The 14,237-nt window shown below is 35.0% G+C and overlaps 2 protein-coding genes across 2 annotated transcripts in view; both read left to right on the plus strand.

Moving 5' to 3' along the window:
* LOC138713707 (beta-alanine transporter-like) overlaps window positions 1-14,237 on the plus strand; it is a 1,405,169-nt gene that overhangs the window by 243,173 nt on the left and 1,147,759 nt on the right. The gene's annotated exons all lie outside the window — the stretch shown is intronic.
* On the plus strand, window positions 1,450-4,249 carry LOC138712965 (uncharacterized). Its single transcript, XM_069844649.1, has 2 exons — window positions 1,450-1,689; window positions 1,985-4,249. Exons 1-2 carry the CDS (start codon window positions 1,687-1,689, stop codon window positions 3,854-3,856), a joined length of 1,875 nt encoding a protein of 624 aa, XP_069700750.1. The 5' UTR covers window positions 1,450-1,686; the 3' UTR covers window positions 3,857-4,249.

The following is a 14,237-nucleotide window of genomic DNA, read 5'->3' on the forward strand; positions in this document are numbered from 1 at the left end:
ATATTATAGTAATATTCGTTACAAGAGCGGTATGTTGAAGTTTTCATGTTCGAGGAAAAGTTTGAAAAAGCGAAACGTAGTTGAGCTTTTTTAATTTCAGAGAAATGAAAGAAAACATACCGCTCGTGTATCGTACATTATTTTGTGCGAAGATCGTTTATTACATACCTGAAAGACGAATTTCTAATTAGTTGCAATGAAATCTCCATCTTGGTTTCTGTTCAATGACGGCAATTTTGGAAAACTAAAATATCTATCTTCCACATTGTTGTTTTAAAATGTTTTCTGTGTTTACTACACTCCAGCAGGCCGTGATATACGTCTGTCTTTTTTTTTCCCCCAGTCTATAAATGCGAACTTAAAACAAACGGCTTCCTTAATGTTACATGCATCACGAAATGCAGTAACTTTAGTGGAGTTGTAGAGTTTACTTAATTTTTGCAAATATTTAAAAACAATAATTAACAGTGCAATTTAGGTGAAATTGCAGTGGTAAGTTTCCAATTTATAATTATTACTATATTGAACGTCTCTAAAAATAATATGTTAAAAGCCTAAAGCAGTAAAATGAATATGTCACTTAAGCGGTAAGAATAGGGAAATTGTTATGTGTGTTCGGTTGGGAATACTGAATGTGGAATTTTAGACTTACCGCGGGTTGGTTTTGTGCGGAAACCAAGCAAATACGCACGATCTCGCACAAAGGAATTTTTCGACACTTCAGTAGTTCTAAATATTTTTTGTAGTGTATATTGTTAATGTTATTTCGGTTCTTATTTTCTTTTAAATGTATTTGTTCTACTTTTACTTTGTATTTATCTCTGTTGTTACAGTTTTGAAAATTAACTATAGCTACATTCTCGATCCTCATGGAATAAAATATAGTATAATAAATAGAATAAAATATTGCTTATGGGAGCTTTTCCATATTCAATATTTACATTCCTCTGCACGTTGTTGTTATTGTCATTATTAAACCGAGAGAGGTATTCCTCGTTGCACGAATGATTGCCGGCGGCCAGTAGGCGAATTAAAGCATGAACACTGGATCGTATCATAGTATAGTATATACAATCACGAAGCTTGAGTTGTTGGGGTACTAGGAACAATAGACTGTGCCGGTATTATTTCGCATTGTCTTTAATGAGGCGATAGTAGCGATCCTAGTGGTTAGCAACTATCTGTGGATGCATATTCCCTACGTATTGAGCTTCGTGACTGTATATACTAGACTGTGATCGTATCGTATAACGCAGCGCCAATGCCTTTCTCGAAATCGGCAATCCTTCGTGCAACGAGTTATACAATACAATTAATGCTGGGAATATTTTTTATTTTTTTATAATTTTTATAGGGTGTAATTAATTGACTGTAAACTTAACAAAGAGGATATATATATATATATAGAGTAAAGGCTCCTAATATGACGGTAGCTCCTAATATGGGGTACCTATGTATTTTCTCAGTATGCACTCGACATCTATTGGCGAATATTGGAACTCGATGTATACGCAATCCAGCGACATCTTATGACCGGAAACAGTTGTTGAGCTGTATTTGTAGCTGTTACACGTGTTTGTTTGCATCTGCTGTGTGAAAAAGTTTTACAGTGCTACGGTAATCAGGCTGCATCGTTGTTGGAACTTCAGGAATTAATCTTCTAAGTGCTTTATTTATTTCGTGTTAATGGTAAGTACATGTTCTTTCTGCAGTTATTCTATTTCATGCATCAGTGTATCATGTGATTACGAAGGAAAATCAAGATGGCAAGGCTCTTAATATGGGGTACTTACAGAATCATAATATGGGGTACCCCATATTGGGAGAAACTTATTAATTTAATTTTATAAACGTGTAAGTGCTTCTTAATACATATTTTCAAAACTAAGATAAGGTTTTATTATTATTAATATTATCATCATCATTATAACCATCATCATCATCATCAACATCATCAATTTTAACTATTATTTTTTCTCATCAGATGACTCCACCGAAGAAAAGAAAGGCTTGGGATAAAGACCACATGAACAGGGCTGTCGAAGCAGTTGTAAGGAAGGAAATGGGATACTTGAAAGCTGCCAGGTATTTCTGTGTACCACAAACTACATTAGAAAGGTATGTGAAACAAAGGCGAGAATCTGAGAATGAAGAAGAGATTTCAACGAAGTTAGGAAGAAAGCCAGTCTTTCCACCGGATCTTGAATCAGATTTGGTAAGCCATTGCCTACTGATGGAAGAGCGATTCTTTGGGGTAACCAGAACTGATTTAAAACGACTGGCTTACCGCTTAGCTTTGGCAAATAATATTCCAAATAAATTCAATGAGAAAACCGAATCTGCTGGTAAAAAGTGGTTGCAAGCATTTCTGAAACGCCATGCATTAACTCTGTCTGTTAGAGTGCCACAGGGAATTTCAATGGCTCGCGTGAAATCTTTTTCTGAAGAGAACGTGAATATTTTTTTCAATATCTTAGAACCTGAACTGCAGAAAATTAACTTCAACCCTAATAGAATATATAATTGCGATGAAACAGGGATTAGTATAGTGCAACACAAAAACACTAAAGTGATTGCCTTGAAAGGCAAACGATCAGTGGCGTCGTTAACATCAGCAGAGCGTGGATTACTCATTACTGTCGTCGCTTGTATGAATGCTGCTGGGCACTACGTCCCACCGTTAATTGTATTTCCACGCAAAAACATGCAAACAGAGCTCATGGATGGAACTCCACCAGGGTCAATCCATGCCTGTCATATTTCAGGATGGATACAAGCAGACATTTTCACACAGTGGTTCAGGCATTTTTTGGGAGTGGTGAAAGCAACAAAATCAGATCCTGCCATCCTCATACTGGACGGACATTACTCCCACACCAGAAATATGGAAGTAATTGAACTGGGAAGGGAAAATGGTGTTTCAATTGTATGTCTTCCGCCCCACAGCTCTCATAAAATGCAACCTCTAGACTTGGCATTTATGAAACCTCTCAAGACTTTCTACTGCCAGGAAATTGAGTCTTGGTTAAAAAATAATTTCCCTCGCACTGTTACAACACGCCAGGTAGGGAAATTATTTGGCAATGCATATCTTCGCGCAGCAACTGTTGAAACAGCAGTTAATGGTTTTCGGAAAAGTGGGATCTATCCCTTAAACCGAAATGTGTTCAGAAGTCATGATTTTGCCATTCACTCTGGAAATGAAGAACATACAGAGCGTCGTGATCAACAGTCTTCTGTCCATGAACTCAGACAACAAAATGGACCTGACACGACAGATGTTACAGCTTCAACAGGTTGTTCTGAACAAAGCCCATCCCCTTCTAGTTCACAAATGCATTCGTCAAGGGGGTTTGTGCGTGCTTCAGACGTAAGCCCTCTACCATCCATTTCTAACGCTGCTGCTGAAAGAAGTTCTAGAGCTGGTTCAGCAAAGATCATAACTTCATCGCCACATAAAGAACAACTGGCTCTTAGTCAAATGAAGAAGAACGCCGGAGTTGTGAATAAGAAAGCTGCTACACAAGCCAAAAGGCTCCAGGAGGTTGCCAGGAGGGGTTCCTATACACAGAAAGGATCAACTTCTAAACAAATGGGGAAAAGAGGAAGGAAACGTCAAGACCCTCCAACTTCATCTTCTTCAGACGATTCAGACTTCCCTTCTCTGTCAGAGGATGACGACTGGGGAAGAGAAAGTGAAGACGAAAATGACGCAGAGTGTGTGTATTGCTTAGGGTTGTTTTCAGATGATCAGTCAGGTGAGCAGTGGATCCGGTGCCAAAAATGTCTCAAATGGGCTCATATACACTGTGCAGGTAATCCAAAAAAGAAATTCGTGTGCTTGAAGTGCAAATAACTGATCTGTCTAACATTATTTTATATCTCTATTTTTTTTCTGTTTTTATTTGTTCATTTAATTCGTAGTGGAAACTGAACTTTACTGTAAGAATTGTTGGTGATTGAAGAATTGAAATACTTTTGCAAACTATGTTAACCAGTGTCTAATAATATTGTGTTTCTTGCTATTTTATTAACCTAAACTGTAAGTAAAGATGGTACCCCATAATAGGAGCTACCCCATATTGGGTTCCATTTTTCGGATTTTCAAAAAAATTCATCAATAACAAAAATGTCTACATTTAACAACCTAAAAATCAAACAAACCTAATCCTGCAATCCCATATTATCTTCTATGTGTAAAATTAATGATTATTTCTGAATTGTGTCTGCTGTATGTGACAAAATCAAAAGCTACCCCATATTAGGAGCCTTTACCCTATATATATATATATATATATTTTTTTTTTTTTTTTCAATTTAGCTGGAACCAATTGACAGATATTGGAGAAAAAATGGGAGTATAAGGGTACAGTACACCAGTTATTCATAGATTTCAAAAAGACATATGACTCGGTTAAGAGAGAAGTTTTATATAATATACTTGTTGAATTTGGTATTCCCAAGAAAGTAGTTCGATTAATTAAAATGTGTCTTAGTGAAACTTACAGCAGAGTCCGTATAGGCCAGCTTCTATCTGATGCTTTTCCAATTCACTGCGGGCTAAAGCAAAGGAGATGCACTATCACCTTTACTTTTTAACTTTGCTCTAGAATATGCCATTAGGAAAGTTCAGGATAACACAGAGGGTTTGGAATTGAACGGGTTACATCAGTTTCTTGTCTATTCTGATGACGTGAATATGTTAGGAGAAAATCCACAAACGATTATAATAATAATAATAATAATAATAATAATAATAATAATAATAATAATAATAATAATAATAATAATTTATTTTAGCTGGCAGAGTTAAGGCCGTAAGGCCTTCTCTTCCACTCAACCAGCAAAAAGTGTATATACATATGCATGAACTTACAAAGAATCCAACAATTTGATTTAGATGAGAGTTACATTTATACAAAAGTTATTTACAAATTAAACAACAAAATACTATGAACTATTAAACACTGAAATAAACTGTGTAGCAGAATTAAACTAAAATACATAGAATGTTAATATATTTCAAATAATATTAGATAATAGAAAGAGATTATTACGAGACAATTAAAATACAGCACAATCAGGATGATGTCTAAAGAAAAAAGTAACAATGTAGTCAGTGATAGTTTAAATCAGTATGATTGGAGTGAAATGCTAATAAGGTTATCTTTTAAGCTGTTCTTAAAGGTGTTTATTGTCTTGCAGCCCCTAATACTTTGTGACAAGGAATTCCATTGACGCGAGGTGGATATTGTAAAAGATGATGAATAACAAGATGTTCTATGAAGAGGTATACTTAGCGTGCCACAGATAAGTGATCTGGTATTTCCGTCGTGAAAACGCGGAAATTCTACTTGAAGCAAGTAAAGCGATAGGTTTGGAAGTAAGTTCCGAAAAGACTAAGTATATGATTATGTCTCGTGACCAGAATATTGTACGAAATGGAATTATAAAAATTGGAGATTTATCCTTCGAAGAGTGGAAAAATTCAAATATCTTGAAGCAACAGTAACAAATATAAATGACACTCAGGAGTAAATTAAACGCAGAATAAATATGGGAAATGCCTGTTATTATTCGGTTGAGAAGCTTTTGTCATCTAGTCTGCTGTCGAAAAATCTGAAAGTTAGAATTTATAAAACAGTTATACTACCGGTTGTTCTGTATGGATATGAAACTTGGACTCTCGCTTTGAGGGAGGAACAGAGATTAAGGGTATTTGAAAATAAGGTTCTTAGGAAAATATTTGGGGCTAAGAGGAATGAAGTTACAGGAGAATGGAGAAAGTTACACAACGCAGAACTGCACGCATTGTATTGTTCAGCTGACATAAATATGAACATTAAATCCAGACGTTTGAGATGGGCAGGGCATGTAGGACGTATGGGCGAATCCAGAAATGCATATAGAGTGTTAGTTGGGAGGCCGGAGAGACTGAGACGTAGATGGGAGAATAATATTAAAATGGATTTGAGGGAGGTGGGATATGATGGTAGAGACTGGATTAATCTTACTCAGGATAGGGACTTATGGCGGGCTTATGTGAGAGCAGCAATGAACCTCCGGGTTCCTTAAAAGCCATAAGCAAGTAAGTAAGTAGATGGAACCATAAATATTGCAAAAAGTATTACATAATATATTGAAAATGAAATTCTGTTCTTTTTAGACAACACTTTATTTATAAAATGATGAGTAATTTACAACTAGTACGTATATTATCGTAAGCAATCAATTCTAATTTAATGCACTATAACATCAAATATTCGAAAATTACCAGCGCATTAAGAGAAATGATAAACAGTATTTAATAAAATCGTAAGTTAAAATTTTAGATTAGTTATGTGCTAGATTTTATGATTATTCATTCATTCATTCATAGTTTTTTTCCAAGAGTAGGTCTTTCATTGCAAACCCAGCATTCTCCATTCTCTTCTATTTTCTTTCTTCTTCTTTTGATGATTATATTTTTTTATTATACATAGAATGAAGACTTATTTGGTTCGTTCGTGCTAAATTCAAGAAATGTGCAACACTTTTATAATCACAACTAAATTCACATAACACTAATTCGTTCGATGAAAATACTTGCAGTCCCGTAGCTATAGCTTGATCAATACTCACCTCATGAACCACCCATTCATTCTGCTGTCTGCGCTGTAGCCTGTATTTCCTGCGGACCTGACGATAAAATCCAGCACATTGAATTATTATTACTTTGGGTATAGGGAATTCGTCATATTCGTCACAAATCAACAATGAAAATAAATGAAGCTAAAGCTTGCTCCAAAACTTGAAAAATTTCTCCAAGCTTTGAGATAGAATCTATAGTTTCGAGACTACGTTTAAAAACTGCAATACTAATATTAAATTAATTGAATTATAAATCTATACTAATAATAAATCTGTAGCCGAAATTTTTCTGGTAATATTCGATTTTCCAAAAATAATTGGTCCTAACATATATAATTAACCACCCTGAAACCGAAAATCGCTTCTTTGAAATTTTTGTTTGTATGTCTGTCTGTCTGTCTGTATGTTTGTTACCTTTTCACGCGATAATAACTGAACGGATTTCGATGAAAATTGGAATATAAATTAAGTTCGTTGTAACTTAGATTTTAGGCTATATGGCATTCAAAATACGTTATTTAAAAAGACGGTTGTAAGGGGGCCTGAATTAAATAAATCGAAATATCTTGGTTATTATTGATATTTGTGAAAAATGTTACATAACAAAAGTTTCTTTAAAAATCATTTCCGATAAGTTTTAGTCTTTAAAAAATTTTGATAGAACTGATATTTAATGAGTTAAATGAGTTTTAAAATTAAAATAACTGCCATCTAAGGCGGTGTAATGAAATAAAAAACAAATGACTTATTCTATAAGGGGCCTTGGACAACAACAATCGAAAGCTATGAAACATAACCTACAGAGAATGTTTCTGTGTTTGTATGAAGTAATATCGGAAGCTAAATTGACCGATTTGTATATCTAATTATTATTTCACCATTGGAAAGTGTAGTTTCTCTAGATGGACATAATGCTATAATGTTATTACAGTAATTTCTGAGTGAATTGAGGACAGGTAAGATTAAAATAGCTTCTTATACACAGGAAACTTGATAGGCTATTCTGTGTATTCGTTTCCTGTATTTCTTAAAATAATGTTAATGTACACATTCATTTTAATCTCAGAGAATTAACGAACGAGAGTGTATTGATTTAGTAAGCAGTAATAGTATGTTAGCTTAGCATTCCATTATCTTACAATCCAAATTTTAACTATGCTCAATTGAATCGTGTTAAAATACATAAAATACATATGCATTAAATGCAATGCAAAAAAAATTAGGTAATGAGCCAAGCAGATTATGTTGCGCTGTTGTAAAAGTTGTTCCTCCTGAGATTCAAGAGCCCTCATAACAAATTTAAAACTTACTTATCGGAGTACATCCGTTATCAACACAATTTTTATATAATATAATATAATATAATATAATATAATATAATATAATATAATATAATATAATATAATATAATATAATATAATATAATATAATTTAGGTTATTTAAATTATTTCAAGGGTTCAGAACCATAGTGAGCCAAGCGCCATTTACTGAATACGTAGAAAACAAAGGTTAAAATTAAGTTATTACCATAATTCAATGGAAACATATAGCAAGTAAAATAAAGTATACACATTAAATATAAATGATGTCAATGTTCATTAAACTATGGTTGCATGTAATAAAAATTAAGAAACATGTTAAAGGAATTGTCATTGCACCAAATAAGTGGTTTCTGGACCAAAATGATGGAATTTTAATTATTTAAATACAATTTAAATTAAGTAACATATTAAACGATTTATCCTTCTATCAAACACGAATGTTCCCTGGGTCAAATGTCCTATTTTAATTACGTAATTACTTGATATTTATTTCTAACGGGTGCAGCGGAGCGCACGGGTACGGCTAGAACGTACTGTATAATATAATATAATATAATATAATATAACAACTTTAGCATAATCATTCATATGACTGGTACCTACATTCTCAATGCTTATTTTTTATTTTATAATAACAACTAGAATTACTAATATAGGGAAAATGCATATTTATTTCTTTTAGAAGATAGTAAAAATAAATTAAAATGTAATCGATTGATACAAAACTACATCATTAAAAATTCATAGCGCCATACATTTGCTGTTCGTATATTTTCGTCCTTTGAGGCAGAAAATGATCATCATGAGACTTAAATTTTATTTGTGTTAATTACTTCCATTCTATATTTTGAGGTTTATTATTTTCCATGTAACCAGTATTGGTTGAACAATGTGAGGTAAAATGTCTGGCACGAATTGACACATACATTGATTATTATTAATGTAACCTCCGAAGCCTTCTTTTGTATATTTCATATCTGCTTAAAAGGTTTGTATTTTTTCCTTTTTTGGTTAGTAGCCATGACTGAGTGATGACAGTTATTTTATTGACTGCAGCTTCCCTCTGCCCCCTCCAAAAAGATCTTAATATCAACAAGAATAACTTATTTAGTACCACATATCGCAAGCTGTATTTTGTTATTCTGGTATACTGGTTGATGCCGAAGATCGTGCAATATTATAGGAAGTGATCCTTAATATCATTATGAAGAAAAATTGATATATACATGTGTCCGATTTTGAATAGTTTTGTAAATAATCACACTTCTTGCTTTCGTAGCATAGTTTCTTGTGAACTTCACTCGAGCGTTTAGAATTGTTATACTTTACTGTAAATAACTCACGCTGCTTGGAACAATGGACAGAGTATCCTAAAAATTCACATGAACTACGAATTGGATCCCTTGTAGACAATTTTGTTTCATTTATTACTATAGGTATCCTACAAGCAAAACTCAGCTCGGACTTCTCGCGGCAAGCATGCTATACTCCTCTTACCCCCCCCCCCTTGCAGTAGGCGTGAGAGCATGCTGGGAACGAGAGCATACGTCATCTGCGCGAGACAGTCACGCCCGCTGGTTTCTGCGCACTGAGTTGTCCTTGTTGGATGCCTATAATATACAGTCTACGTTCAAGAGCACAGTGCACACTCGGGCGACTATGTGCATTGGTTTGGAAGGGGGGGTCTTTGAAAAGCAAATTTAATAGACATTTTTCTAGTGAGTAATAATGTGAAGGTACTTTAATAAATTTATAATACTTCCAGTACGATTTTCCTCGATATTTAAAAGCTCACCAATTAGAAAACAGTAGAAAACCTAATAAAAATCACAAATAAATCGAAATACAAAATGTCACCATAAACTGCGACCACTACTCACAAAAAACAAAGTGCTATTCTCTTTAGTGTGTATCCTATTATATCGAACGAGGTCGTTGCAGACCAGTTTCATCAGATAGGTGTTAAACCTGTATCAACATTAACTCTTTCGAACAGGCATATCAGAACCAGGGTTTGACCATATACAGAAGACAAATTTAGTTTATTTTTCCTCTGATAATTTCAGTAAACTAGCAGACTGCATCCTAAGATCTCATGAAGATACAAATTACTGAATATACTGTACAGAGTAAAAGGCGTCAAAATAGAGTCCATTTGAGAAATGAATCAGGCCTATGAGTTAAAAATAAAAGTCTAATATCATTGTGATCTTTTGTAGCATTTTAGTTGCATTTTGAATACTTATTCCAGGAAAGTGGAAAACATTGGAGAGACAATGCTGGGAGAAATTTATAATAATAAATACCAACAGAATTGTCCTTTATTGCTTTGCTGTGTAACATTGAAGGTTTGGCTGTAATATCATTGAAGATCAGTAACAAAGTATGTGACAGGAAAACGTGGCAATCGTGAATTCAGTGGCGTTAGTAGTTGTTATTATGTTTTATTTAACGACGCTCGCAACTGCAGAGGTTATATCAGCGTCGCCGGATGTGCCGAATTTTGTCCCGCAGGAGTTCTTTTACATGCCAGTAAATCTACTGACATCAGCCTGTCGCATTTAAGCACACTTACAGTAAATGCCATCGACCTGGCCCGGGATCGAACCCGCAACCTTGGGAATAGAAGGCCAGCGCTATACCAACTCGCCAACCAGGTCGACTGCGTTAGTAGTAAGTCGGAAGCAGAACAAGAACGGGAAGGAGAAAATGCACAGTCACCAATGTCCCTCGAGTCGCGTTAGGTTACTGAATTTTTTCTTGTGTTTATGTAGATAATTATGATAATGTTATCTTGTGATTCACCAGCTACCGTTACGTGAACACGTGTTGCAATATTACTATCTGTTCGTTTTCATTAATTTGCATGAATATGCAGGGTTATTCACGAAGAATATGCCATACTCTAGGATCTGATTTTGACATCATTATGATGAAAAAAGTTTATAATTATATTTTTAAAATTAAGTGAGTTACACCCTTCTGAATGTTAAACATAAATGTTGAATTTATGAAGGTTTAAGGATTTAAATTATTTACAAGAATGATACTGAGTGTATTATAAATTCATTAAAGAACATTCAGGTTATTACATGAAAAAATCTGTATTAAAAGCGGTTTTCGAAGACCCCAGTTTCTGCAGCAATACATGAAGTCGCTCGAATATGAACTGCGGGCGCCGTAATTTCTAACTTACGTTGTTCGGATCCTAGGTAGATACATTGTACCGGTATTGTGTTACCTCTAACCCTAACCCTGAGACTTTGACCCTGAGACTTTGTGTCGCTGCTATTAGCTTACAAACACACACGGTTCCAAACGTCCAGGAGAGATAGAGATAGAGAGAGAGAGAGAGAGAGAGAGAGAGAGAGAGAGAGAGAAAGAAGTTCACAAGGTTGCGTGTTACGAAAGGAAAAACCGCGATTTTATCCAAAACTATTCAAATTCGGACACACACACACACACACACACACACACACACACACACACACACACACACACACACACACACACATATATATATATATATATATATATACAGGGACATCATTTTATTTTTACTTCAATTTTTATTGTACCTGCGTTTCTAAATGTACTTGACTCCCACCTCTTTCACTAATGTCCTTGCTAACTTCAGTCAGACAAACTTACGGCAGTTGTTGCTAACAATGAAGTAAACAGTAGAGAGTACAGTGTGTTTCAGAAATATGTTGCATTTTCTATAGAAGAAAGAGCTTATATTATTGAAGTTTATTTTCACACAGGTATCGTGTGTAGCATAACTGAATGTATCTGTGTGGACTGAGCACAAGTGAAGATTAGAGTTGCCCAAAGTACGGTACCCTATAATATGGTACGGTACTTAACAGCATTATTTAAACAAGAGTTTTGTTTTACTATTTGTAGGTATGAAGAACGATGATGGAAACTGGAATTACAATATAACCGAATATGAACAAGAGTTTTTTCACAATTTCCTGATTATATCATTACGGAATATTTTCGTAGAAATATCATTAATCTGGTAGATAAATTTAGAGCAACAGAGTATACAGAAAGGAAGAAAAGTGTAATGTGGCCAACAAAGGTGACAGAAGATGCTGTAGGAGATGCTAGAGAATGGATGCAGCGAGGTCCTAATAAGTCGGTGAAGAAGTTAACTGTAGAAATTGGGGTTTCTTACGGAAGTGCTCACAAAATTCTCAAGAATAAATTAGGTTAGTAATATGCTGAATAATGTAGACATTACATAATGAATGTAACCGCCTGAAGAGTTGAGTTTGTAAAAAAAAATGTTACTAGTCTACTGTTTTTTGATAAAATACTGTAAAAGTAATGATCAAACTGAAAATTGTAATACTCTATTTCCCTGTAACATAAATGGCTACATTACTTTTCTCTCCTCCTATAGCTAGTAAAATAATTTGTTTACATATTGCACTAGGAACTCCAAACTCCTGTAATGGAAGGGAGGTAACAGTGTTTCCGAGTATAGCCAGGTTAATGTTAAAAATGTTGGTAAAAATAAAGTGATGTCCCTGTATGTATATATATATATATATATATATATATATATATATATATATATATATATATATATATAGGAACTGCTTTCTTCACAATGATGCCAGGAATCAGATCTTAGAGTAGGGCACAATCCTCGTGAACCATCCTATATGTAAAAGAATTCACAAATGACCACACTGATCTAAATTTTTATATTTAGCTGGCCTTATCTGATCCATCTCTCGAAAGGACCCTCTTTAGTACCCTTTCACCGCGTAGGTAACATCTGCAAAAGCCACAGGCGTGGCTCAGTCGGTTAAGGCGCTTGTCTGCCGGTCTGAAGTTGCAGTCGGGCGCGGATTCGATCCCCACTTGTGCTGATTGCCTGGTTGAGTTTTTTCCGAGTTTTTCCCCAACCGTAAGGTGAATACCAGGTAATCTATGGCGAATCCTCGGCCTCATCTCACCAAATACCATCTCGCTATCACCAATTCATCGACGCTAAATAACCTAGTAGTTGATACAGCGTCGTTAAATAACCAAATAAAAAACATCTGGAAACCCTACATGCCAAACAAGAAGACCATGTTGTGGAAAAACATAAAACTACCACAGATACTCCCGCTGCTGTTAACTCCCCAACAGAAATACCGATACATTTCCCTAAAATTGTATAGAGTTACCCAGAACTCAAATCGAAATTCCAATATTATAGGCCTACACAAACTGCCAGAGAGAACTACGCCATCCATATCTCCATTAGCATTAGGAAACTCCTTTTCAAAGCTCTACTGTTCTATACAAGTTACAGACAAAAGCGAATCACGCACAAATCAATATCTATTTATTGGAAAACTCCTCCCAAAAGCAAATAAGACTAATAATACGCTCTGTGATGATGATTGATCGGCAGCAGATCCTTACTGCGACAATTCTCAGATGAATATCACAAGAGACAGACCAGTCGTTTGTGAAAACTTGAAGCAAACAGAAGAAATGTAATCGAATGAGAAATTACACCTCCAACGTAGATATGCGTCACTGGTAAGAGATGTCATGAAAAAAAGAAAAGGAAGAGATTTAGTATCCTTGCAGCTCACAAACATGACGTGTGGGTCGACCGGTATAATTCACATTGTTTGTTTACCCACTTTTGAAAGATCGTATCATAAAACGAGGAAGTAGTAGAATTGAAAAGAAGCTCGTAGACACCCTCAGTAATTACAAGAACAAGCTAACAGACATAAAAATTACACTCCCTAGCGCATTATAATTCACAGAAATAAAAAATTTCCTTCTTTAATTCGACACTGAAACAGTTCCCGGTAAAAGTACGAATAGCTATAAATTTTACTATAAAAATGTCCACATAAAATTGTATGCTTCCTAAAAACAAATTTCCGTGGCACCTATGTAGCACAACTCCAGAACAATACAGCATAACATACAAAATAACAGAAATAATGTGTTACATGTTAGCGGTGGAATTGTCGCTTGGGCCCGGGTTCAAATCCTGGTTGGGACAAGTTATCTGTTTGATGTTTTTCCGGGATTTTCCCTCAACTCATCAAGCGCAAATGCTGGGTAACGGCCACCGGCGTAGCTCGGTCTGTTAAGGCGCTTGCCTGCCGATCCGCTTAGGCCGATTACCTGTTTGGGTTTTTTCCGAGGTTTTCCCAACCGTAAGGCAAAGTCAGGTAATCTATGGCGAATCCTTGGCTCATCTCGCCAAATATCATCTCGCTATCACCAATTCCATCGACGCTAAATAACCTCGT

Source organism: Periplaneta americana, chromosome 14 (genome assembly GCF_040183065.1).
Source record: "Periplaneta americana isolate PAMFEO1 chromosome 14, P.americana_PAMFEO1_priV1, whole genome shotgun sequence".
In the NCBI taxonomy this organism is placed as follows: domain Eukaryota; kingdom Metazoa; phylum Arthropoda; class Insecta; order Blattodea; family Blattidae; genus Periplaneta; species Periplaneta americana.